Below are 27,996 nucleotides of genomic sequence, written 5' to 3'. Positions count from 1 at the left end.
TTCCAGTTCAGCAGTCTCTCTCTGTAACTAGGTGGTGAAATTACTTTCTAAAAGAATGGTTACTATTTAATCCATGATTGAGCAGCCAAATAGATTAAAATATTCCCCTACAGGTTTGTGTGTGTGTGTTACTATTCTCAAGGTCTGATGTGTCAATTTATCCATTGTCTAAAAGACTGTCCAGTGTGGCCAATATACACAGCAGAGGAGCATTGCTGGCACATATCATATTAGATGATGTGCTATTGTATAAACCCCAGTTAGGTCCTATAAGGTATCGCTTGTTTTGATATGTGGACAAAGTTGGCAATGGGGTTTGTTGCGGGGTAGATTCCTGGGTGAGTAATGCCCCCATTTCATAGGGGTAATCGTGATATTCAGAGCTTTTTCTTATATAGGCATCTATCATCTACCTATACTGATTTTTCACACTTATCTGAGCACCCAACTAAAGATCAATTATGCCATTATGTAGAACTATAGTACTAATCACATAAAATAAACCTGTGGACCCAGCACTCGACCTGATTAACTGCTGATCTGATGGTGAGAGACTATTTGCAGGTCCCCCCTTTTTCTATATGAAATACACAGATGGCTTCTACTACCTATGCTCGCTCACTCTCACTCAGTATTTTGAATATCTGGCCTCAAAAGTCACACTACCACCAAATTACCAAACAGCCCATCAGGCTAGTAACAGCCTGCCTACATAAACCTACTTCCACATGTTCGTTCCTCAGCTTCCACAAGTGAGATTGCCAAAGTGCATTTGTTGTCATGTGGTAAAAACACATCTTCTTTTGGTCATTGAAGACATGTCTGAAACTCTCATGGAGGCCCATGTGCCATTAATTACTTAAACTGAGAACACTCATGGCAATCTCACTCTGAAAGGAGAGGGGAGATGAGGCACTCTAGCTTTACCAAGAGGAAAAATAAACTAGGAGAGGTCAGTCATGTTTGGGAATACAGTGCTGGCGTAAATGGGATTTTACATCCCTAGTTGCATTGGTTAGCTGGTTAAACATTGTGTTTAACTGGTTAACCAATTAAAGGTGGGATTAGAGGAAGAGGTGGGGCAGGCTGGATTCACCACAGAGAAAGGCTGCTCCAGACAGCTGGCTGTAGCTGCTCCTGCCTGCAGTGGGCCCCAGGGGGCCAGAGCAGCTCCTCCATCTGTGGCCAGTGGCTTCAAACAATCTACCTTGCAGTAAACAGGAAGAATACTTGAGTCTCCACTTAGGGCAGTGGTCTTGAGGACTAAAAATCCTTTCTGAATTTAAAAAGAGCTACCAAGATCTACCGTGCCCCTTCTCCAAGGCCCTTCCCCTTTGACTAAGCCCCACCTACTCACTCCATCACCCTCTCTCACTTTCACTAGGCTAGTGTAGGGGGTTGGCTGGGGGGAAGGAGGTGGGGGTCAAGGCTGGGGCAGGTGCAGGTGCTTGAAGTACAGGAGGGAATATGGGGTGTTGGCTCTGAAAGAGGGCTCAGGGCTGGGGCAGGAGGATGGGATGCAGTGGAGTGTATGGGGAGCTGGCTCAGAGGAGGATCAGGGTTGGGTGGCTGAGGTACAGGAAAGGGTTTGGCATGCTGGCTTGGGAGGCAAACTAGGGCAGGAGTTTGGGGTGCAGGAGGGCTTTTGAAGGAGTTTTGGGTACTGGCTCCGGGGAGGGGTTGGTGCTGCTTACCACAGACATCTCGGCTACATCTATACTGCTTCCTTCTTGCACAAAAACCTACGCAAATGAAGCAGATTAGCATATTGTCTCACTTAATTTACATAATTAGGGGCCTTTTTGCACAAGAGCCATTCTTCCTCATTATTTCGGGAAGAACAGCTCTTGTGCAAGAGGGGAGTTTTGTGCAAAAAGGAGCCGTCTACACAGCCTCATGCGCAAAAACGGCCCCTAATTAATTATGCAAAGGAAGTGCAGCAATATGCTAATCCACACTTCATTTGCATAGGCTTTTGCACAAGAAGGAAGTAGTATAGATACAGCCCTCCTGGGAAGCAGCATAGTGAGGCTGAGGCAGGTTTCTCTGCCCACACTACCCTCTCATCTCCGTTTGGCTGGGAATGGGGAATTGTGGCCAATGGGAACTGCAGAAGGCTGTGCATGCAGGAAGGAGCAGCATGCCGAAACCTTTCCCCTGCCCCCTCCCCACAGCAGGGAATGAGTGGGCCACATGGGGTTGGGGCAAGCAGGGAGCCTGCTCATCATAATCAAATGGGACACTCCCCAGGATCAGCCTCTTTGTGACCATTGACTTAGGCTTTATAATGAAAAGGTAACTAATAGGGATGTAAAATCCCATTTAATTGCTTTTTAATTGGTTAATCAGTTAATGTGATGTTTATCTGGTTAGGTGGTTAAAGGGGGAGTAGGCAGTCGGGCCACAGCTGGGCTGGAGCAACTCCCCCCTTCGCCCCCTCCTCCCCCCCAGACAACTGGAGTAGCTCCTAACTCTAGACCACTGGCCACCTCTGTGGCACATGAGGAATTGCTCTAGTCCCCTATCACTTAACCAAAACCAGTAAACAACACCCATTAAGGTAATGCTTACTGGTTAACCAATTAACCTTTCCCACCCTCTGTAACTAACCTGTGATAGTAACCTCACTGTGTGACGGACCAGGCCGTGTCTGGGCACAGCTGAGGGCATCCGCTCAGGGCGAAATGCTCAAATCCGGGGCTCCTTACAGTCCCCCTGACTGGCGACCTCTCCAAACAGGCCACAAACCAGTCCCACAGAGCGCTTCAGCAGCCTGCCTGAAGCCTCCCGAGCAAAACCCCTCCGACACCCCAGCAATATCCGTGCCCCAGATGGCCCCGGGCCTATACACAGGTGGGGGGGTCCTAGCACCCAATCCCACCTACCCCGAACAAGTTCTGTCCGGTTCCAAGAAACCAGCCACAGATCCCTGGTCAATTTACCCTCTGGACCTTACCACAAATCACGCTGGGCCAATCCTTTAGAATCTATATCTAAAGGTTTATTATTACAGGAAAGAAAAGCATGAGAGTAAGGTTATTAAAGTACAGTACGTTACATGCACCGAATCTCCCAGTTCTCGATGCAGGCTCTAGCAGAGATGTTGCAGCTGCTGGTTTAAAAGTTCTTATTGCACATCCTACGATCAGGATGGGTTCACAGGTCTTCCGGGCTCTTCAATCCCTGCAATGCTGCCTCTAGGATGAAGTGCTGAGCTGAGCACCAAATGGCATCGACCACATGGCCTCTTTATACTCCTTCCTGGCCTCTTCTAGTATGTAGCAGGTCACCTGGTCCTCAGCCTCTCTGTGTTCCCTGCTGGCTGCTCTCAGGACAGCCCCCATTCTTTGGGTGTGTCTTTGGCCCATTGAGAACCATTGTCCCACAGGTAATTAGCATGTCCACAGGCTCGGCCCTGCCCAATGCTTAACCACATGCAGGGAAATCTTCAGTTTCCACACAGATTACAGATCTACACACACAGACATTATATACTCACATAAACAGTGTACACAGGATCAGAAAACAACAAGCTCCCATTCAATACCCCACATGGCTCCCTTTCATACAGATTTCTGGGGCCAACACCCCCACCTAGGGGTGCAGCAGCGATCTGGCTGCTTCCCTCCAATTCGGTAATGTGACACACTGTAAAACCAAAAACCAGCAAAGACAAGGCCTGTATTACTCCTGAACCAGCCTTCCAGCTGATTTTCCCTGTCAGGGATAAGAGTGGCAGGTGTGGTTGTCTAGGAGCCTGTTAATGGAGGGGCTTCATCTCATCCTCCCCCGTGCGTCTGGGTCACTCTGCACTCAAACGCTGAGAGACTTCTATTGTTTATTTACTGTTTTTTTAATAGTCACATGACTAGAGCCTCTCTAAACACAGAAAAAAGCTCATCATTAATACTTTTCAAACCACAACTATAATGCTTAAGGAAATTATATTTTTGTTAGAGCATGGCTTATCTAAAATGGAGTATGACGAGGGAGAAAAAAGTCCACTAGAGTTTATTCTCACTACAAATGCTGCAAGGAACTGATTTGTAACATACTCTACTAGTATGGAATCCTTTGTTGCGTTTTGAAAATTATAAATGAAGATGTAAATTTACACCTCTGGAACTCCTTCCAGTAAAGGGATCTCCAAAGCACCAACTTGCATAATACTGTAGGTATCATAGCCAAAAACAGGAGGGCAGCGTCTAGACTGGCAAGTTTTTCCGCAAAAGCAGTTGCTTTTGTGGAAAAACTTGCCAGCTGTCTACACTGGCCGCTTGAATTTCCGCAAGAACACTGAAGATCTAATGTAAGATTGTCAGTATTCTTGCGCAAATACTACGCTGCTCCCGTTCAGGAAAAAGCCCTCTTGCGCAAATGTATTTGCACAAGAGGACCAGTGTAGACAGCTAAAAACTGTTTTGCGCAAAAAAACCCCGATGGAAAAAATGGCGATCTGGGCTTTCTTGCGCAAAACCGCGTCTAGATTGGCATGGACGCTTTTCCGCAAAAAGTGCTTTTGCACAAAAGCGTCTGTGTCAATCTAGATGCTCTTTTCTGCAAATGCTTTTAATGGAAAAACTTTTCCATTAAAAGCATTTGCGGAAAATCATGCCAGTCTAGACGCAGCCAAGCTGTATCTCCTGACTCTTAGTCCTTTGTTTTAACAACTAGATCATATCCAAACATTAAGCTCTCCTCCTGCTCGGTTTTGGCCACGATGTAAAGCAAAAGAAATAAAGATTTAAAGTTCTTGTGACAGAAAGTTACTATTTCAATGGATTCAGTACTAACAACTGAGCATGCAGAGAGTCACAAAACAACCACACACACAAAAAAACATATTTTGCTTAACTGAGCTGAAAAATGGGAAGTGAATGTCTGGCAAGTTTCAGAAAGAACAATTTCCTTGACTTTACATGCCACTAATATTAGCCTTGGTAATCCAAGATCAGGGCCAAAAAAACAAAAAACAAAACCTAACTTTCCAAATATAAAAACAACCTCCATTTATGTAGAGTTTAATTGTCCCCCATCTTGCTGTCTGTTGGTCCAGCTAGAGGAGAAATTTGGCATGTCATTTGTGTGTCATTTCAGGCCCCTATTTTTAAAATCAAAGGGACTTTTAAAGTTATTCGAGGGAACTGTCTTTGATTTTAAACCATGATCAATTAAAGAAATATGGAAGCAACAAGTTGTGGCTTTGTTACTTTGCATCCAAGTCTTTTGTGTTAGCCTCCCTGATGCCATAACTCAAGTGACAGCCAGGATACCGAGACTTCAGGTCACACTATACAAAGGTCTTCCGGTTTTTGTAGCTTCATGTGACACAGAGGAAGAAGTGGTTTATAGGATCTAACGCCATAAACGATCTAGTATCAGGTCAGCCTTATTTTCCCCTCCTGTTACCAGGACATGCTAATATGAGCCCATCAGTAGTAAGCAAAAGGTCAGCCCTTGTGGCAAGTTTTTTTGAGACACGGCCCAGAACAACCTCACTGTAACCTAGATTAACCTTCACACAAGCCAGAATTAGCGAGTCTTTTTAAACACACACAGCACTGGCAGCTGAGGGAGGGAGGGCAAATTTTTTTCTTATAAGTTTTTGGAGTGAACTTAAAAGTGCTCATTTGAACTGAAAATTCATGCCCTCTATTTAAAACAGCATTCCAGATGGAGGACAGGCATCAAGCTACACTTCCCCACTCCTTTCCTGAAGTAACAGACAGACATGGATATAGTAAACAATTCTTTGCTCACTCAGATCTTTAGTTTCTCTATTGAGGCTGCTCAGGCGGGTGTGGCAGTTGTATAGCTCTCAACTTTTCCCTCATTTAGACCTAAGTTTACTTCCATCCCACACTAACTTTAGAGTCTGCTCTGGTTTTCATTACTGTACAAATGAACAGCTGAGTCATGAGAATGAGGCTGTAACTTATTTATGCTAAAGGTAACCCCATTGTTTAAAACTCCGTCATCTGTCATTCTCCTTCTCTCCCTCCCCGCCTTAGTATCCTGTATTTGGTCTTGGTCCTAAGTTACAGGCAAATTTGATCCTACATTGTCAACTGCAGAGATTCCCAGTTTTTTTTTTTTCCCCTTTTGGAACCCCCACCCTTCCCCCCATGCTATAAAAATTCCTCAACCCATGTGTGCCACCACTGTTTTACTGCATATCCAGTAGATGCAAAGCCAGAGCTTGTTATTAGGGGATAACAAGCAAGGCAAGTGCGTGGGAGTCCACACCACAAGGAGCCCCACAAAAGCTAGAAAGCTGAAGCTCAAGCAATTTAGACTGACTGGGGCCCAGGATAACACTGGCTCTGCTCTCTGGTTTATTTTCTTGAAAGTCTGAAACCTGCTTGTAGCCCCCCATGGAGCCCCAGATGTTGGTTGAGAACCGCAGGTCTACAGCACTGTGGAAAAGCAATACAAATTAGCAGCTGTACAGAGCAAGACATTATCAACACAAACCTTGCCACAGTTAAAGCCAGTGGGCAATGTCACTCAATCTATGCTAGTAACTTCAGCACTAGGGGTTGTCACGTGTCCGGTTTTGAACCGGACAGTCCGGTATTTGAGCTTTCTGTCCGGGAAACAAATTGAGAAAATACCGGACATGTAAATGTCCGGTATTTTCTAATTAAGTAAGTTTTATTTTTATCATGAGTATCAGTACGTAGTTGCGTGAGCGTGTCTACCAGCCAGGCAGTATGCAACTACACAGTAGAGGAGGGGGGTAGGGGCGGGAGAGGAGCCGGAGTGATATGGGATCCCTGGGGCTGGACTCGCTCGTGCGCCCCGCCAGGACTGTGCGCGGGACGGGCAGCATCGTGGGATGGGCAGCAGCGCAGGATCTGCGTACACCCAGGCCAGCCCCGCTTCCTGCTGGCTGGTTCCCCCACCCCCACTTCACCTCCCAGCCAGCCCTGTTCCCTGCCGGCCAGCCCTGCTTCCTGCCAGCTGGTTCCCCCCTCCCGATCTCCCCCGACCAGCCCCGCTCCCCCCAGTTCCTCTCCTGGCCAGTCCCCTCCCACACCCGATCTGATATCAAGTGTGTCCGGTATTTTTTTCAAACCATCTGGTAACCCTATTCAACACATACATAAAAGCACCAAACATTAATACAGATATTTTTCAAACAACCCATCCCACACGTACCTGCAAAAACAAGCGTGAGCCCAAATGACTTTTATATATATATATATATATATATATATATATATATATATATATATATATATATATATATATATATCACTGAGACCAGTGAAAACCAAGAACAAAAGACACCAATTCAATCTCGAAAGTATTCTCATTACCGTATTCTCTCTCATATTAAAGATTACTAATGAAACCAGCATGAATTGTGTATACACAAACTCACATTGTACAGAGAAAGTAGTTATCTTACTGCTGCTAAAATTAAACAAAATCTCGAGGCATCTTTTTGCAGGAGCTGCCATCACTAAATGAAAGTAAGAATGGCCATACTGGGTCAGACCTGGGATGAGGCATACCTGGGAGGTCAACAAATGCCTTTGATGTCGACCGCGGAACGTCCAGACTACTACGCTGAGCCAACAAACAGCTGATCGGCTCAGCACGGCAGCCATTTAAATTTAAATGAAGCGGCAATTATTTAAATCGCTGCTTCATTTTCCTATGCCGGGTAGTCTAATCTACATGCTTCTGTCGCCAGAGGCATGTAGTCTAGACATACCCCTAGTGTCCTGTCTTCCAACTGTGACCAATGCCAATGTCCCAGAAGGAATAAATAGAACAGGTAATCATCAAGGCTATGTCAGCCCTGCACACAATTTGAGATGAAATAAGATATTCAATTTGCACATCTTATTTTAATTTTATTTTGAAATAGCTTATTTCATAATTTAACACTGTCTGCACAGCGCCAAATTTTGAAATAACCCACTATTCCAAAATGTCCCTTACTCCTTGTGGAATGAGATTTACAGGGAAGTCAGAACAGTGAGCCCAAAATAACAGGTTTGCTGTGAAGATGCGGGATTGCTATTTCAGGATACTTCTGTATCCTGAAATAGCGTTTTGCAGTGTAGACATAATCCAGGTAATCCATTCCCTGTCACTTCTGACAAACATAGGCTAAGGACACCATCCCAGTCCATTCTGGCTAATAGCCATTGATGGACCTATTCCCCATGAATTTATCTAGCTCTTTTTTTGAAACTTTAGGCTTGGACTTCTCAATAGCCTCTGGCAAGGAGTACAATAGGCTGTTGTGGATTGTGAGAGATGTACCTCCTTTTATTTGTTTTAAACCTACTACCTATTAATTTCATTTGGTGATTCTTAGTTTGTATGTTATGGGAAGAAGTAAATAACTCCTCTTTATTCACTTTCTCCACACAAGCCATGATTTTTATAGACATCTATCATATCCCACCCCTTCATCATCTCTTTTTCCAAGCTGAAAAGTCTCAGTCTTATTAATCTCTCCTCCTATGGCAATCATACCCCTAACCTTTGCTGCCCTTTTTGGAACATTTTCCAATTCCAAAACATCATTTTTGAGATGAGGTAACCACATCTACATGCAGTATTCAAGATGTGGGCATACCATGGTTTTATGGAGAGGCAACAGGAATCATTAAGAAAGGCACAGAGAATAAGACCGAGAATATCCTATTGCCTCTCCATAAAACCATGGTATACCCAAATCTTGAATACTCTTCAAACTCCCCAGAGCTCCCAACCAGTAGGAAAGATAGTAAGTATAGTTAGAGACCACTCTGGCTTAAACAGGTGATCTTGAATAACCTGTCATATGTCAAGCTATATGATGGTTATATTCAAGGCTAGACAAACCCCAGCGAGAGCCACTCGCCAGCCCTGTACTGTGCATGCGCAAGACTGGAAGTGCGCATGCGCGAAGCGCCGGTAAATGGGGCAAGTAGATTCAGCGATTTGTCAAGCCCTGGTTATATTAAAGAAAAAAAGCACAACATGAGCATGCAGGGACAAAATTAGGAAGGTCAAGACATAAAACAAGGTTCAACTAGCTAGGGACATAAAAGGTAATAGGAAAATACAAGTACATTACAAGAAGAGGAAGAGGGAGGACAGGGTAGGTCCATTACTCCTTGATGAGGGAAAGACCACAACAGACAACACAGCAATGGCCAAAACATTTAATGTCTTTTTTGTTTCAGTTTTCAGCTAAAATAGTTAGCACAGGGTACGTCTACACTAGCCCCCAATTTGAACTAGGGAGGCTAACGAGGGCGACCAAAATTGCAAACCCTAACCCTAATCTCATTCCATGAGGAGTAACGGCTAAATTTGGGTTAGGAGTTTACTTCGAACTCCCGTTTCACTGCTGCGTTCGTTATTCCGGGCTAGTGACAGTTATTCCGGGCTAGTCAATTTCCAAAATGGTGAACGCCCGGGAACATGCTAATGACGCGCGGGATATTTAAATCCCGCGCTTCATTTGCAATTTCGGTCGCTCTCATTAGCCTCCCTAATTTGAACTAGGGGGCTAGTGTAAACTTACCCACAGAGAACATCAAGGTAAATGGGGTAGGATCTGAGGCAAAAATAAGGAAACAACAAGTACAGTGATTATTAACAAGTTAGATGTCTTCAAGTAAGCAGAGCCAGACCAAATACATCCTAGAACACTTAAAGAACCAGCTGTCATGATCTGGACCATTAGTGATCATCCATAAGAATTCACAGAAGACAAGGCAAGATCCCAAAAGACAGGAAAAGGGCATACATAATACCTATTGATTAAAGGGGGAGCAAGGACAATCCCAGGAATTACAGACACATTAGTTTAACCTTGGTACCTGGATGGATAATGGAGAAAATAATCAATCAATTTGTAAACACTTAGAAGATAAGGTAATAAGTAACAGTCAAGAACAAATCATGTCACTACATCCCTATGCGGATACAAAATTTGTAGCCACATCCAATCCATGTGACCCAAGGATATAAAACAGATGTCTACAGATCTGCAGGATTCTACATATCAAAGCCACCTAATCTTTGACTGGGTAACAAGCCTTCTGGGTAGGGGGAAGAGGAAGATATACCTCAACTTTAGTAAGCCTTTCAATACCATCTCACATGACTAATCTCAAACTATGGAAATATCCCTGTTCTATATGAACCAGCTGTACAGTGGATGCCCAATTGGTTGGAAAAACATATTCAGTAATTATCAATGTTCAGAATCTAGCTGGAAGGGTATGGGGTCTTACAGACATTTGTCTGGGGCCCGGTATTATTCAATATATTTACAAATGATTTGGATAATCACACACAGTACACTTACAAAGTTTGTGGACAATACAAAGCTAGGAAGATTTGCAAAAGCTCTGGAAGACGGGATTAGTTTTCAAAATGATCTAGACAAACTGGAGAAATGGTCTGAAATAAATAGGATGAAATGCAAAGGAATAATCAACTGCACAAATTCAAAATGCAAAATGATTGCCTAGGAAGGAACGCTAAGGAAAAGGATCTGGGATTAGAGTTGATCACAAACTAAATATGAGTCAACATACTAAATATGAGCCAACAATGTAATGTAATTCTCCACCCAGCACTTGTAAGGCCTCAGCTGGAATACCGTGTCCAGTTCTGGGCACCACACTTGGACAAACTGAAAAACATCCAGAGAACAGCAACAAAATTATTCAAGGTCGAGAAAACATCTACAAGGGAAAAAAATGGATTTGTTTAGTCTGAAGAAGACTGAAGGGGGACACGATAGCAGTCTTCAAGTATAAAAAGATTGCTATGAAGGAGATAAATCATTTAACCACTGAGGAAACAAAACAAACGAACAAAGTAATGAGCTTAAAGTGCAGCAAGGGAGATTTTAAGTTATAGAATGTTGCTTAATGTCTAACTATAATGTCAATTAAACACTAGACCAAATTACCTAGGGAGGTTATGGAATCTCCATCATGGGAGATTTTAAGAACAGGTTAGACAAACACCAGTCAAGGATGGTCTAGAATAGATAATATTCATGTCCTGCCTCAGAGAGCTGGATTAGATCAATCAGGGTCCCTTCCAGTACTATATTTGTATTTCTTCTAAAGGTCTGGGAAAGGTAATCAGAGAATCACAGCTACATGCAAAGTAGAATGGATTTTTATGAATAAGTAGTTAACACATTTTGCATTCAAAATGAAGTGGGTAATTAACAACTCTGCAGTCATAGGAGGGAAGGTACAGATTGTTGGGCAGGTTACAGATTATTTTAATGAGCCATAAAGCCAATATCTATAGTAAGAGCATAATTTTGGTATGGGGCAGAATTATGAATTTAAGATCCCAAGCTCATCTTTTGAAAGAGTTGTGCAGATTTCCTTTCAAGATGAGGACTGAGGGATAAGATATGGAGTGATCTTAGGCAATAACCGGGCGTGGGTATGTGTGTGTGTTCACCTAGAGCACAGCGATTGTCTAGTTTCATCCACACAGGTGGTGTTGGGGCATTTGATGCACTGGACAAGATACACTACATGTTCTGACAGGCACGTGTAGCACCCACAGATCTTGTAAGGTGTGCTGTGGATAGCATTGCTCATCAGAGCAGCTTAGATAAGGCTGCAGGTTTTGCATCGGTTGTTATGGAAGTGCCTGGTTTCCACTTTGAATTGGTGTGTAATGGCCTCTGGGGGTTTGCTTCTGATTATGATCTTGGTGAGATTAGGGAGCTGTATGAAGGCCAGAAGAGGGAGTTTGGGAAAGATTTCTTTCAGAATGAGCTCCCTGTCGAGTATGTGCTGTAATTTGTACATGATACCCCACAAGGGGTCCAGGAAGAGGTGTAGGTGACAGACAGACAGAAGTATGCAAAAAATGCCTCCACTCCCCTACCCCTGCCTCCGGGTATTGAAGCAAGTTCTCTTATGTCTACACTTGCACCCTAGTTCAAACTAGGAATGCAAATGTAGGCATTTGAAATAGTTAATGAAGCGGGGATTTAAATATCTCGCATTTCATTAGCATGATATTGCTGGCGTGAACTAATGCATCCGAGATCCACATTTTCATTAGCATGATCTCAGATGCATTAGTTCGCGCCAGCGAGATTATGCTAATGAAACGGGAGATATTTAAATCCCCGCTTCATTGACTATTTCAAATGCCTACATTTGCATCCCTAGTTAAAACTAGGGTGCAAGTGTCGACATACCCTAAGTCCATAAGGGTGGCCCATTCCACAAACATTGATGTTTCTGAGCTTCAGGCGATAGCCGAGTTTGTCTGTTCAATTAAAAAAAAACAACTGGTCTGGTAGCACTTTACAGACTAACAAAACATGTAGATGGTATCACATGCTTTCATTGGCCATATGAAGAAGTGGGCTGTGCCCACGAAAGCTCAGGATACCATCTACATGTTTTGTTAGTCTATAATGTGATAACAGACCATTTGTTGTTTTTTTTATTGATGTTTCTAAAAAACTAAAGCCAAAAGGTACTTTCCATTAGGGATGTGAATGGTTAACCAGTTACCCAGTGAACCAGTAATGCTTAACGATTCCAGTAAGGACTGAAGCAGCTCCCTATCAGACACAAGACAGGAGGCTGCTCCAGCCCCACAGGCCAGCTGTGGATAGCAGCCACCCCAGGACGGGGCTAGAAGCAGCAGCAGCCCCAAATCTCATTTAGTTGGTTAACCAGTTAAAAGTTAGGTCAACCTAACATTTAACTGATTAGTCAGGATTTTACATCCTTACTTTGTATACTGCACACACGTTTGCTCTGGACATTAAGTTATTTAATTTTAATTTCAGCATTTGCCATGGAAGTTTTAAATCACAGTTGTTTATGCCTGAAAATGTGACATTGGCAGCCTACCATGGTGAATGTGTCCACATGCTTCACTGTGCAATAGCCGCTTATACAAACATCATCATCTGATAGACTACATCTAGACTGGCATGATTTTCCGGAAATGCTTTTAACAGAAAAGTTTTCCGTTAAAAGCATTTTCAGAAAAGCGCGTCTAGATTGGCAGGATGCTTTTCCGCAAAAGCACCTTAAAGCGTCCGTGGCCAATCCAGATGGTTTTTTTTGCGGAAAAGCGCCAATCGCCATTTTCGCAATCGGGGCTTTTTTGCGGAAAACAAATCTCTGCTGTCTACACTGGCCCTTTTGCGCAAAAGTTTTTCAGAAAAAGACTTTTGCCTGAACGGGAGCAGCATAATATTTCCGCAAAAGCACTGACAATCTTCCATGAGATTGTCAGTGCTTTTGCGGAAATTCAAGCGGCCAGTGTAGACAGCTGGCAAGTTTTTACGGAAAAGCGGTTGCTTTTCTGGAAAAAATGGCCAGTCTAGACACAGCCTAAGAGTATAATAAAAGGTTATTGCTATGCAACCTCATCTTGGAACACTAGTGTAGAATATAGCTAGTTAAAATTATAAATAACAATATAAACGGTCTTTGAAATCATTTCAATGTATATCCACCGTGAAGTCTGATTAAATAAATACAAAACCAAAGACATTTATTTGTCCTTTATGGTAGTATTTATCAAGAAAATTCAGTCTCTCTGATCCAATGACCATCCACATAAGAATGGAAACAATATTCATCTACCTCATATGGTTATTATGAAGCTTTGCAAATGTTAGCGAATCATGCAGTGCCCCCACTCAGAAGAGCTATTATACTGAGTCAGATTAGTGGTGCATATAGGTCAGTATCATGTTTTCTGACAGTGGTCAATGCCAGATGCTTCACAGCGAAGAAAAAGAACAGGGGAATTATCGCATCAACTACCCTCGGTTGTTCTCTCACAGCTTCTTGCAGTCATGGACTCAGGGACTTTAACTTTTTTTTTTAATCCAGTTATACTTTTGGTTTTCACTTATCTTGGCAATAAGTTCCACAGGTTAACTGCATTGTGTTAACTGAAATTTAACACCCTTCTCCTTATCTGGCTAATCATGTAGCCCATGGGTTCCCAAACCGGGGGGCATGAAGAATTTCCAGGTGACCCAGCCTCCACCCCCATCAAGTTTTTTTTTGCTCAACAAGTTTTGCTGCTATTTTGTGTGTGGGGGGGGGGGGGGGTTCAAAAATCAAAAGGGGGTTGGGGCATGATGCCAGAAAGTTTAGGAACCACTGATGTAGCCGATAATTGATACAAATTGTATCAGCTACATGATTAGCCGATAAGGACCACTCTGCAAAGCCACAGCAGTGGTAAATCCATGAGCCGGCTCACACCAGCTCCAGGAGCCACTCGCACTGTGGCTCTTTATTTTAAGGCGACATCTACATTGTGCTCTCTTGCGCAAGAACATGTGCAAATGAGGCGCAGCAATGAATATCGCTGCACCTTTTTTGCATACTTAATGAGCCACAATTTTTGCACAAAGGGCTTTTGCGCAAGAAGGAGCAGTCTACACTGTTCCTTCTTGTGCAAAAACTCCCTCTTGTGCAAGAGCTGTTCTGCCGCCAAGCTCTTACTATATTTAAAATGCAGAGTCGCAGCGTCCCAGACCAGCGCAAGCCAGGACTGCTTGGTCCTGGCTTGTGCTGAATCCAGCAGCCCCTGTTCACAGCGGACACAAAAAAAAAGAAAACCCGGTCGTCCCCTCCTCCCCCCACCCAACACCATCTCTATAGTGCCGCCTCCCCCTGCTGCCTTTATTAGAGGCAGGGGAGCGCGGGGGGGGGGGGGGGAGGGGCATAGTGGAGGCTGCTACAAAGCAGCCTCTGCCTGTGGCGGGCCAAGGGTCGCCGGGGCCAGAGGCTGCTCCGGCAGCAGCCCCTGTCCACTGAGGGCCCAGTGGGAAGCTGTTCAGCCACCGCAAACAGAGACTGCTGCCAGAGCAGCCTCTGCCCCTGGAGAGCCTCAGTCCACCACAGGCAGAGGCAGAATCATAGCAGCCTGCCCTATCCCTATCTCCATGCTCCATCCTGGGCCCTCCTATACCCTACACCAGAGTCTAGGGGGGCTCAGGATAGTAGCTTGTGTGCTCCAGCCCCACAGAGGAACAGCAAGGAGCTGGAGCACCAGTGCAGAATCCCCAGTCCTGGGGGGGGGAGAGGGAGGAGAAGCCCTAAACTTTGGAGGACCGATCCAGGCAAATCAGGGGGCACATCTAGCCCCCAGGCCTTAGGTACCCCATCCGTGCTTTAGTGCCTCTTTAACACTTTGATTGTCCAGTGGCCTCAATAACTTTGTTAGATTTCATGTTCTGATTGTACTCAACACTACTGAGTTCTCCAAACACAAACTGGTGGAAGACCACCTATATACACAGACATTGCATTTTCAGGAAGTTCCCATCAAAGGGTAAGTCTATACTGCATGCTTATTTCAAAATAAACTATTCTGGAATAGTAATAGAGATGTAGTCATGTTAGTCTGGTCTTGCTGAAACAAAAGACAGAACTGTAGTCTACACTGCAGGGAAACTTTGTAATTAGTCCAAGGCCGATTTCCCTAATGTAGAAATGCTATCTCAGTTTAGAGCCCAGGAGGCACTGGGAAGGAATAACTTAGAATTATTAAGCCCCTGGTGAGGGGCTATTTCGAAATAGCAGAAGAGGAGCATCTATACACGCCTCATTTCAAAATAGCTATTTCAGAAAAGGCAATATTCTTCATAGAATGAGATTACAGAATAAGTCGTCCATTATTTCGAAATAATGGAATGACTGTGTAGACACCTGCATTGTTATTTTGAAATAACGCTAGTTATTTGAGTGTAGATGCACTCAAAGTGAAGAGGAATTGGAAATAACTTTTATGTTACATAAGAAAGTTGCCTTTTCCCTCCCCTAAATTCAATCTACTAACTCCGGCAAATTATCAGATTCTACTTTCCAACAGAAAAGCTTGTCAGACCACGTAAGCTGAGACTTCAGTATTGTCCCTGGGAAAACAGAAGGGATGGTACTGGGGAAAAGCTCAACTTAGCAGTCACGCTATCCAGCATTTAATTTTTCAAATACTATCAGAGTAAGTAAGGTATGAGAAGACCAGAGGTTTTTTTTTTTTTAATCCTTTTCTTCCAATACACTTACAAAATGCAAGACTATTTAAAATGTAAATAGTTTGATTTAAGCAGTATTTGATTACAACAAAACATATAGACAAATTAAACTAAGCTGTTAAACTAAAATCAGTCTCTGGACCTAATGACTGGAAGATCGCTAATGTGACACCAATATTTTAAAAGGGCTCTAGAAGTGATCCTGGCAATTACAGACCAGCATGTCTAACATCAGTACCAGACAAATTAGTTAAAACTATAATAAAGAATAAAATGGACAGACACATAGATGAACATAAATTGTTGAGGGAAAGTCAACATGGTTTCTGTAAAGTAAAATAATGCCTTACTAATCTACTAGAGTTCTTTGAGGGGGTCAACAAACATGTGGACAAAAGGGATCCAGCAGATACAGTGTACTCAGATTTCCAAAGCCTTTAACAAGGTCCCTCGCCAAAGGCTCTTAAATAAAGTAAGTTGTCATGGGATAAGACAGGTCTTCTCATGGATTGATAACTGGTCAAAAAAGACAGGAAACAAAGGGTACATTTTCAGAATAGAGATAGGTAACTAGTGGTGTCTCTCAAGGGTCCTAGACTTTGTATCAGATGCTTTACTAGTCTCACATAACCTTCTTATAATAAAGCAGGAAAAATACAATCTAGACAGGGCTACTATAACGTGGGTGCATAACTGGTTGGATAACGGTTCCCAAATAATAGTAATCAATGGTTCATAGTCATGCTGCAAGGGCATAACAAGTGGGGTTCCACAAATCAGTTCATATGGATCAGTTCTGGATCTAGTTCTGTTTAGTAACTTCATCTACAATTTAGATAATGGTATAGAAAGTACACTTATTACGTTTGTGGATCATATGAAGATTGCAAGAGCTTTGGAAAACAGAATTATAATTCAATAGGATCTTGACAAACTGGAGAAATGGTCCGGTCTGAGGTAAATAGGGTGAAATTACATAAGGACAAATGCAGAGTACTCCATTTAGGAAAGAACACTCAGTTTCACGCATACAAAATAGGAAATGGCTGTCTAGGAAGGAGTACTGCAGAAAGAGATCTAGGGGTTATAGTGGACTACAAGCTAAATACGAGTCAACCACGTCATACTGTTGCAAAAAAAAGCAAACACCATTCTGGGATGCATTAACAGGTGTGCTCTGAGCAAGCCATGAGAATTAATTATTTGGCTCTATGTTGCACTAATTAGGCCTCAACTGGAGTATTGTGTCCAATGCTGGGTGCCACATTTGAGGAATGATGTGGAGAAATTGGAGAAGGTCAAGAGAAGAGCAACAAAAATGTTTAAAGGTCTAGAAAACATTACCTATGAGGGAAGACTAAAAGAACTGCATTTGTTTAGTATGGAAAAGAAAAGACAGGGGCGGCCCTAAACTAGCTGCCAGCAACTGGCGCCCTAGGCGAACCATGCAATTGGTGCCCCCACCTCCAAACTCCTCAATGATATTGCTCCACCATTTGGCACCCCATTTAACTTGGCACCTTAGGTGACCGCCTGGTTTACCTGTATAGATGGGCCACCTCTGCGAAAAGACTGAGAGGAGACATGATAGCAGCTTTCAAGTACCTAAAAGGGTGTTACAAGGAGGAGGGAGAAAAAGTATTCTCCTTAACCTCTGATGATAGGACAAGAATCTGCAATTTGAGCTCATTACAAAGGAAGTTTAGGTTGAACATTAGGAAAAGCTTCCTATTAGGGTGGTTAAACACTGGAATGAATTGCCTAGGGAGGTTGTGAAATCTCCATCATTGGAGATATTGAAGAGCAGATTAGACAAACACCAGTCAGGGATGGCCTAGGTGGTCCTGTATAATCTCCTTTGCCCTTGCAACTCTAGCTCTTTCCTTCTTTTCATCTTTTTCCATGCTCATGTTTTAATTTTTCCCCCCCACACACACTCCCGAGTGACAAACTGGGCCCCAGTTAACCAACAGAGATGCGATAATGCCAATTTTCTAACCAAGAATAGGCTAAGTATGTATAATCTCAAGCAGTGATCATACTCAAATTTAGAAGCATATGTTTAAAGGGGCAGTATTTGAATATTTACAAATGTTATATGCACGTTGCCAATATGCCATGTATTTACCTGGCATTACTTGGGTCCTTAACTCAAACATTTTGTTTTTCTTCATTTAATTTATTGTTCTGGGATAGGGGTGAGGATGAAGGTTTCAGTATGCAAGCTGCCCCGGGGGAGAGAAGACAACCCCAGCCCTCTTACTGTAGCAGTTCAGAGCCAGGTGAGAAGCATCTGTCCATGGCCACTGCAATAGGCACAGCTGGGGGGAAGGAGTGCATGTCCCAACTATGGGACAGACAAGAACGCAGACAAAAAGACAAATATGCAAATTCTCTGAAATACATAGTAGATAGTTGTCCTTTTCTCCATCCTTGCCTCCTGCTGGCCCAATGGGATTATAGCTATCCTGGGCCCCATCTCTGGACCCCTTGCTCCCTCATACCAGATCCCGCCCTTTCCATATTATGAGAAAATCAAATTCCAGGCACATCCCAATGACTTGGCATAATCAAACCCTTACCTTGCTTTAAGTTATGATAAGAGGAACTGCGTACCAAATTTGGTGGTCCTAGTTCTTACCATTTAGGACAAGTTCCTGAACAGATTCACCGATGGACAGACAGATGCACATTTCTAAAATATATAGTAAGAAGATGAACACTGCTATGCAATATATTTGAAATGATTTGATCAGTGTGGTAAAGTTAATGTATAACCATGGTGGGTTATTAGAATGTCCTGTATGACCGCAGTTCTAATTTATTAGAGTGCTTTAAGAAGAAGAAATAGGAAAGCAAAACAATACGTCCAGACAAGGATTCCCCACCATACACTTGAAGGACAATGAGAAACTGTTAGCTTCAAGATCTTGTCTCCAAGGAAGATATAAGTTGGGTTTGCCACAGCTAGGAACCTGGAGATCAAACAGAATTAATGATTTATAAAATGCTTCTCAAAAGAAGAAAGCCTCTGACAAGGGAGCCTATTTAGAGAGACAGAGAAAAAGATGTAGCAGAGGGAGTTTAAACAAGAAGGACCTTCCTATTTTCAACACAGGGCAGGCCTTAAGGAAAAGCTAGATATATATGGTTTATTGTTTTGAGATCTTCTTTTATCTTAATTGCTTTTGTTCTAAATAAATAACAGCTTTATTTAAGGAGTCTGCCTGCGTATATTAACCCTATCACTGCTCTGATGTACTGTAATCACAGTTAGTACCAGGGAACTGTAACCCAGGGCCCAGTCAGAGTGCTGAAGTATCTGTAATTTCATCTGGAGCCAGTGATCATTAAGATACATCTAAACAGCAAGCAGAGGTCCTGACAGCAAGTCTTAGAGCCCGGGTCCATACTAGATTCAGACTCATGAGCTGTCTAGATATTCAAGGCTTGAGATCTGAAGCTTAGTCCCCCCTTGATACCTTCGCAGACTGTCTATATGGCTATTTTAATGCTGTACCACAAGCACAAGCCTGTAGACCTGCGCTATAGGACTCGCTGAGAAAGGTTGCCTGCTGCATGTTGTGTACATGTAATCCTGAAGGAAAGAGACCTACGAGGGGATGCATTCCATTAGACAAAAGGGGTCACAGATGCAATTTACTCAATAACTGACAATTTACTTATGCAGACTCTACTCTAGTATTTTGGGGTGTTTCCCAGTGTTGCACTATAGCACCACCATTTCAGCTTCACAGGTGTTAAAAATGGATGGATCACTAGTGTATTCGGAGACCAGACATTTTTTACGGGGTAAAACAGAAGAAAAAATAACTGTAAAGTGACTACCCTTGTCTTACACTATTGTGAGGAGCCTTGTTAAACAAGGAGGTATTTCTGAAAACAGCTACTGAAGACAAGTGCAAAAGGGAGAGGAAATGGAATTCTAGGAACTCTGTTGCAAGAGGTACTAAATGCCCCTATGCCAGATGCTCTATTCACTGCAGATTATAGCACCTTCTCCTGACCATTATGGGGAATAGCTCACCAGATTAATGCCTCATTCCACAGTTCAAAGCCATCCCTCCACCTCTGTCTTTTTGGCTTTGTCTACACTTTTAAAATTAAAGCACTGCAGTGAAAGTATGGCCATAGCAGGAGCTCTGGGAGAGAGTTCTCACACCGTTTTATGTAAACTTCCTCCACAAGGGGAGTAGTCCCACCCCACCTCAATGCGGTCCCACCCAGGGCACTGCAGCGCTGCCAGAGCGGGGGGCCTGCCGGGCCAAGCAGGAACGGCCAGGGCTCGGACACCTCCTGCCAAGCACAGCTGGGGCCAGGGTTCTGCCAGGCCACTCCAGTACAGCACAGGATCCTGCCGGCCCATTCGGGACAAGTCAGAGTGACCAGGGTCCCTTCTATGTAGCCGGTGTCCTGCTGTCCCAACGCAGGCACGGACCTACCTGACACATACCCATACGACCAGCTGGATTCAGCCAGGGCTGATTCAGGCTGCCACAGTTGGCCATCCAACCAGTTATCCAACAAGCATTCTAGAAAGCCTCCTGTTTACTGCCTAACTGGTTAATCAACTAACCTTTTTTCAACCCTAGTGTAGACTTAGCCTTGGTCTGCAGCCCCCTCTCACTCTAGGAGCTGCTTCAGTTCTTTGTCACTCCGCACTCAGAGTAGGTCACTATCATGGTTTCCCTTTCAGGCTAAGGTGGAAGGGGGAGACTTTTCCCGGTGGCACTGCCCCACCACTGCCTTAACTCAGGCCTGCCTTCTACTGTGGGTTCCGGCTCAGAAACCTTTTAGTCCATCAGTTTCAATTTTTTTTCCTTTCTCAGTTCTCCCCCCCACTCTCACTTGCAACATGCTATGAAAAGCTGTGCCATGTTTTTCTGCATATAAAAGCAAGGGCCAGCATTAAGGGGTAGCGAGCAAGACAATTTCCTGGGGGCCCACAACATTGTGCTCATGGCTCTGGGCTGCAATCCTGCATGATGGGGCTTTGACTTTCTGCTCTAGGCCCTACCATATATAATGCCAACCATGTTTGGAGAACCTCCTGAAACTTGAAGCCAGTGAGACTGTTCCACCCTGTACCCTGCTGCATTCCCTTGAGCCGTTTCCTAACCTTTAACTCCCCCTTTCTTCCCTGGGTCTTCCAGCTTCAGCACTCCCTTGTCCAATGAACTGTAGGGTCACATGTCCCTGTAGCTTCCAAATACGCCTCCCTCTTACCAGAAAGCAACTGCAGCCTGCTCCAGCAGCCCCTTCTATTGTCACCTTCCTGGCCCTACCTGTACCTGCAGAGGTGAGTTTCTTCTAAATGAAGGCTTCTCTCTCCATTTTAATTCCCACAGCTTGCTGACTAATAGACTAATTGGCCCCTCTGGCCCTGCCTTAACTCTTTCAGGGCAAATGTGGGAAGGACACACCATTACAACAGCCACTGAAGTCAAATGAAGTAGGAGGACACACCATCTTTTGTGTGAGTAGGCTCTTCTGTACAGCTAGGTCTACATTGCAAAGACAAATCAGAAAAAAACGCAATTTGCAGTATGCAAATTGCATATCTTTTTCTGCTTTACTGTCAAAAGAGGTTCTCAAAATTAGGCGCATCTACGCGGCACCAAATTTCAGAAAAAAAGTCCTCTTTCAGCACATCCCTTCTTCCTCGTTAAACAAGATTTACAGGGATGGCGAAAGAATGCATCCGTTTTTTCAAAAGTTTTTGCGAAAAAGCGAATGCGTTCCTTCTACGTGGCATTGCTTTTCAAAGCACTGCAGTCTAGACATAGCCTACGAGAAGAATCTAAAAAGTAGGGGACCACACCAAAGAAGTGGATAGTGCAGGAAGATTCTCAGGAAGAAAAGATGGTAATGACCTACCTATCTGTATGTTTCAGAGCAGCCACAACTTGGGCAGAAGTTTCCTTCCTGTACATTGTTGCATCTACTAGTTGGCTTATACCCTCCACTCAAGAGTCACTACATTTTAGAGATTTTACATGAATTTCCATATATAGTTTGAAATACATTAGAATCAGAGTTGCTATTACTAATTGTTTGTATAAAAGACATTACATTTTGAACCACAACTTTTCTGAATAGAGCCAAAGATGTTATTTCAAAATGTTATAAAACTTGTTTCTTTGTGATGCAATGTATTGTAAAGGGAGCATGACTCATTTTCCCTCCTAACCTGATGATTTCAATTTTCACTCCCTGAAGTAACGGAAATAAAAACCAAACATGACAGACTGTTTCACAGCAAAAAAGCACCCAAACAGGATGCATGTTTTACCATAGCTTTCAAATGGAAAGGAGATGGCCTATAACCTTTGGGGGGGGGGTGAAAGGGGGGTTTCTAAAAGTTATCTGATCCACAAATTCTAATTCAGTAAGCCTCTTTTTGATGGTCAGCTCTAAGAGTCAATCTTTCCCTACTTGCAGCTGTATTCTTTGAAAAACATTGAAACAGGTGCACATTTCTTTCAAGTCAAGGCTCACAATATGGTCAGAATTTTCAAAGAAACATACCAACTGCAAAGTTTAGCAATAAAAAAAAATCTGCCTTTATTCACAAAAAGAAACCATGAATACTCAATATTAAATTTTAAAAGGACTACAAATTAACTCTAAAAAAGGATATGATCATAAGTAGCCTTCACCTTTTTAATTAAGGCCACCAGCTTAGATCAAGCAGAATAAGAATGTCCTAGTTCTCATGCTTTGGAATAAATCCAAGAACAATGGGAGTCTGAAATCCATAAAGTGCTTGCACATTACCCAACTAATTAGTAAAAAAATGACACAAAGGCATATCCATCAATCTTGAAAATAAGCTCTATCGCAGAATTTTTCATTTATTTTAAGTCAACAGGAAGGTAGAAAGCTAAAAGAAATATGACACACACTATATGCATTTGCCTATTTCTAACTAAATCAGGCTACAAACCTGAAAAAAAAAAAAAGCATCTAGTCTCTCTCTGCTCAAATATAACAGTAGGGTGAAAAATATACCTCCAAAGCTATTCCCTTGTTTCACCACCAAATCACATCACTTATTATTTGTTAAAACAGTTGTGTACTGTTTATTATGTATTTAAAAACTGTAACTTACAGCTAGATAAATTCATGGAGAAGTCCATCAATAGCTATTAGCCAGGATGGGCAGCAAAGATGTCCCTAGCATCTGTTTGTCAAAAGCTGGGAATACAGGAGATGGATCATTTGATTATTACCTGTTCTGTTCATTCCCTCTGAGACACCTGGTATTGGCCACTGTCAGAAAACAGAATACTGGCTTAACAGACCTTTGGTCTGACCCAGGACAGCTGTTCCTATGTAACACTGTCACTAAACTTTTCCTAATGTAACTTAATGTTTGGACCTATGAGAAACAAAATATTTATCAATATTCACAGTAGGGACATTAAATTTAGTTTAATCAACTAATCAATGTATTTTTCCATTGACTAGTCGATTAGTCGAGAAGCGGGGGAGCTGGTATGTTGTGGGGGGGGGACCTGTTGTGAGCCAGGAATCAGCTGTCATCCCACTACACTTTAGCCTTTTAAATGTATTTAAAAAGCAGAGGCGCAGTGTCTGAGACTAGGGTTACCAGATGGTTTAAAAAAAATACCAGACACACTTGATTTCAGATCAGGGTGTGTGGGGGGGAAGCGGCCGGGAGGGGAGCGAGGCTGGCCACGAGGAGGTCGGTGGGAGTGGGGCTGGCCAGGGGAGGGCAGCGGGTGGGAAGAAGGGCTAGCCGGGAGGGGATAGAGGGGAGCGGGGCTGGCCCAGGGGGAACTGGCTGGCAGGTAGCGGGGCTGGCCCAGGCGCATGCAGATCCTGGGGTGCTGCCCATCCCACACACGGTCCTGGCGGGGCGCATGGGTGAGTCTGGCTCCAGAGATTCCCGCCCTAGCCCCGCCCCCCTCCTCTCTATAGTATAGTTGTGTACTGCTTGGCTGGCAGACACACTCACGCAACATGAGCATATCTACCAGCCAGACAGTACGCAACTACGTACTGATACTCATGATAATAATAAACATTTAATTAGAAAATACTGGACATTTATATGTCCGGTATTTTCTCAATTAGTTTCCCAGACAAAAAGCTCAAATACCAGACTGTTCAGTTCAAAACCAGACACCTGGCAACCCTATCTGGGACTGGGCATGAGCTGGGAACCAGCTGATTCCCATCTCACACTCAGTCCCTGATATCCCATCTCATACTCAGTCCCTGCAGAGATGGGGCTGGCGGGAACCGACTTTTAAGTCGGCTCCCACTCCCCTCCTTGCTGCCTCTGATAAATGCAGCAAGGGACAGGGGTGGAGCAACTAGTCGAGAGACTAATCAACCATCTGAAACTTTTGCTAGTTGCTTACATCCCTAATTCACAAACAACATATTTGCTCAACATATTTTGAAGAGCTATTGAGATAAACACCACTAAAAAATAAATTTAATCAATATTCATTGATTTATCTGACATTCTCTCAGAGTATGCAGTCACTCATTAGATGTCCAAATACTATTTGACAGATACATTATTTGACAAATGTGAGAAATTCATATTTGTTTAAAATTCTATTCAACTAGCCCTACTTATTAATCTACTTGTTATATTTCTCTTCACATTCCATTTCTTCTCCTTGCTATAATGGAATCTATTTTTTCCTTCATTTCCTTCACTGTTTTCCTCTTTTCCTACTAATTCCCACTTCTCTCTTCATTTTCTTACATTGTCAATTCTACCTCCTCCTGTGCATGTTCTCTACATATTGTACTTCACTTCTCAAATTTATGTGTTTCAGTCTCTTTCTCTCCCTTTCTGTCCAAATCCATGCATTGGCCTTAGACATTTTACTAGATACCCAACAGCCAGAGCAAAAACAATAAAAAAGCATGGCAACAGCCAAAAACCAATATGAAAGGTAGCTTCCAAAATACCACAAGAGCATAGGTGTTGAGCTACTGCTACTCACCGTCTCTTACAGCAGTCTCTTGGATACAATGGAAACCTATAAACTGGAGCAAAGGCAATGAAGTGGAACATCTGCAGATTTAATCAAAATATGCCTCATACTTACACACTGCATTGTACACATGGCTCACATTTGGCTTCAACAACCATAAGGACTAGAGACTTGGTTTAAATTTGAAAACTTATGCAGAAGTTGATGGCTCCCTCTAGGGAAGTCAACCTACTTGCCATGGGAGAATGGTATTTCAAGCTTCACACACAGCTTTAATAACCTCTTGACAATTTCAGGAAAAGTAGAATTAATGCAAACTGTCAATAGCTACTATGATCCCCCCAAAGTGCCTCTGTCTGAATTCCTCTACAAACAACTCAATACACTCAACCAATAGGTAACCCAGCAATCATTAATATTACCATTATAATCTGATGAGCAATGCAGGCTGCTACCTCAGAAGGATTCATCATTCTACAAACTCTATCTCACTTCAAGCAGGTTGAAGCTTGCAAGAGAGTTCTTTTTCAGTAAACAAGGCAAGTTCCCAACTTTCAAACTCCCAAGTTCTAACTCTGGTAAACCCTTAACTATTTACCAACCTTCCACAAAAATGCAGGTCAGTGATGTGATTTCCTTCTTCAGCCTTAGAAATACCTATCTAACTGAACATGTGAGAGTTCAAACTGTATTTTATTAGATCAAAGTAGGAAACAGTTACTACAATGACTACATATACACACCACTATTTATTTTGGGACTAGTACCTTGAATACATGTCCAGTCTACAAGATACCATGAAAGTTGGAATCATAGAAAGGAGAGGCAGATTAGATTCTATATCTGCAGTAGCAAACAAAGCCTCACTTGGAAGTACGGCCCCACTTGATCTACAAAACAAGTGTTTTCTTTATCATCTCAGATACAAAAGGGACATTTCCCATATGCCTCTATTCACACTCAAAGTTGCTGTTTCCATTACATTCAAGGTGACATCAGGCAAGTGAGCTATACATGTTTTATTAAATAAACAGACCAAACGAAAGCAAAACTAAACAGTATTTCACAGGCAGGGACCATATATACATGTCTGTACTGCATTTAGTACAATGGATCCCTGATTCTGACATGCTAACAGAATATTAATATTTAACCAAAAATACATAGCAGAACCATGTAACAAACCACAGTGTAAGAAAACCATACTTCACTACATGATCTGGAGAAAAACCAGAACATATCCCATGTCTTAAATACTCAAGTATCCAAATACAAAGTGCATTTAAATGCAAGACTGAGGCATACATAGCAGTGGAAGGAGAATCAATGAGGAACATGGGGGGGGGGGGGGAATCAAAAGAATACAGAAGAATCTTTGCTATTTAATTTTTGAGATATGGCAACAAAGAGTCCCCATGCTAGTTTACTTAATACACACAATCTAAGGTTCTGATGAATTTTTGTTGGTCTCTAAGGTGCCACAGGACTACTAGTTGCTTTTAATCTAAGGCTGATGAGACAGGAAATAAGAGGAAAAAGTGCTCTCAGTTAACTCATGTCACAATTACCGTAGCCCATTAACAGAGCAGCTCTACTACTCCATAAACATGTGCTCAGAGCCTCGCAATCTCCTTAGGTGGGGGCTTGTTATTACATAAGCCTTCTGAGTGTGATGAATTCGCACGTTCTCCCTGTGAAGCAGCCTGTACCATGCAAGCGCCCTCACCCCCATCTCATGCCACTAGAGCTGGCTTTAGCCTCCGACCACCTAGGAGCTACATAAACTGAAACTGGGCTTAGTCTGGCGCAGTTACCAAGCTCTTGCAACGGGCAAATAGGTCTTGGAGACCGTCCTATGCGACCAAGGAAAACAGAGCTCGCACAATAAACAGCCATAAACCCGCTTACCAGCCTTTTAATCCACCATCCCAACCCTTTGCATAACCATTAGCCGGGCGAGAGAACAACAGTAGGCATCAGCCAAGCTCCTGGTACCCTAGAGCTATGGAGTGATGGGGGGGGAGAGCCTCCCCCTCTCCTGGACCGGGGGCCCTGCACTCCCTTCCTGTAAAGGGAGGGGGCTGCCCCCTCCCAGAGAGGGCCTGACCCGGAGAAAGGCTGCCCCCTCGCCACGAGGTCCCTAACCCAGCTCCCCTGTGGCACCAGGCGGCGCGCAAGCCCGGGGCGCTGAGTCTGGCTGGCCCCGGGACACGCGCTAGCAGCGGAAGCCCCCAGCGCGGCCGCAGCCCCCGCCACGCTGCCTTACCCAGAAGGGCTCGGAGCCGCCCGCGCTGCACAAGCCCTGGGTCGCCATGGAGCGCGGCGGCGGCGGCTAGAGCTGCCCCCACTCCACGCTCTCCCTGCCTGGGCGGCGGCGACTGCCAGGCACTGGGAGAAGGCGGCCGGGCGCGCCGGCTCGCGACTGCCGAGCGCCCTGATTGGCTCCCAGTCACGGGGATACTGGCGCCGCTGGGCAGATTGCACCGGCAAAGCGCCGCGCTAGGGGAGCAGCACCAGCCTGGCCGACCGCTAGGGGCGCCCTACCGCCCGCGGGAGCCGGGCTGCATGTGGGTGTAGTGTGAGGTTTGCATCCCCCCCTCCAGCTAGAGAGCCCAGGGATTTGATTCCTCCCCTTGCAGTGCAATTAGCAATGTGCACTTGGCTACATAGTGGGTGGGACATTAGTACACCCCACGCTGCAGAGCCCCTAGTGTAACCCGTCCTACACAGCTGTGGGGCCCTTGAGACTTAATAACTGTGGAAGACATAGAGCAAGTGCCCCTTATGTTCAATAGAACCAGTTCCCCCCTGTGTGCAGTGGAGGGATGCAAAGCACTTGCTGGTGGTCTAGCCTGAGGTAGAAGTCTCAGAGGGATAGCCGTGTTAGTCCTTATCTGCAAAAACAGGAGTCCTGTGGGACCTTGGAGGCTTAAGAGATTCACCAGGGTGTAAGCTTCCGTAGGTAAAACC

The 27,996-nt window shown here is 43.8% G+C and overlaps 1 protein-coding gene across 2 annotated transcripts in view; it reads right to left on the bottom strand.

Annotated features, from left to right (window-relative positions):
* Positions 1 to 27,489, bottom strand: part of ABCC1 (ATP binding cassette subfamily C member 1 (ABCC1 blood group)) — a 103,135-nt gene extending 75,646 nt beyond the window's left edge. Inside the window, exon 1 of one of the 2 annotated variants that reach the window (XM_006119586.5) lies at positions 27,293 to 27,489. In XM_006119586.5, the coding sequence (XP_006119648.3) occupies positions 27,293 to 27,340 (48 nt within the window). In that variant the 5' untranslated portion in view covers positions 27,341 to 27,489. The remainder of the gene's footprint in view (positions 1 to 27,292) is intronic. The other variant, XM_006119587.5, reaches the window with a different exon arrangement.
* Positions 27,490 to 27,996: the final 507 nt, after the last annotated feature.

This window comes from Pelodiscus sinensis, chromosome 15, assembly GCF_052426305.1.
Source record: "Pelodiscus sinensis isolate ZL-2025 chromosome 15, ASM5242630v1, whole genome shotgun sequence".
Classification (NCBI taxonomy): Eukaryota; Metazoa; Chordata; order Testudines; family Trionychidae; genus Pelodiscus; species Pelodiscus sinensis.
Note: the sequence above shows the minus strand (reverse complement) of the source record. Positions and strands in the feature narration are given on the sequence as shown.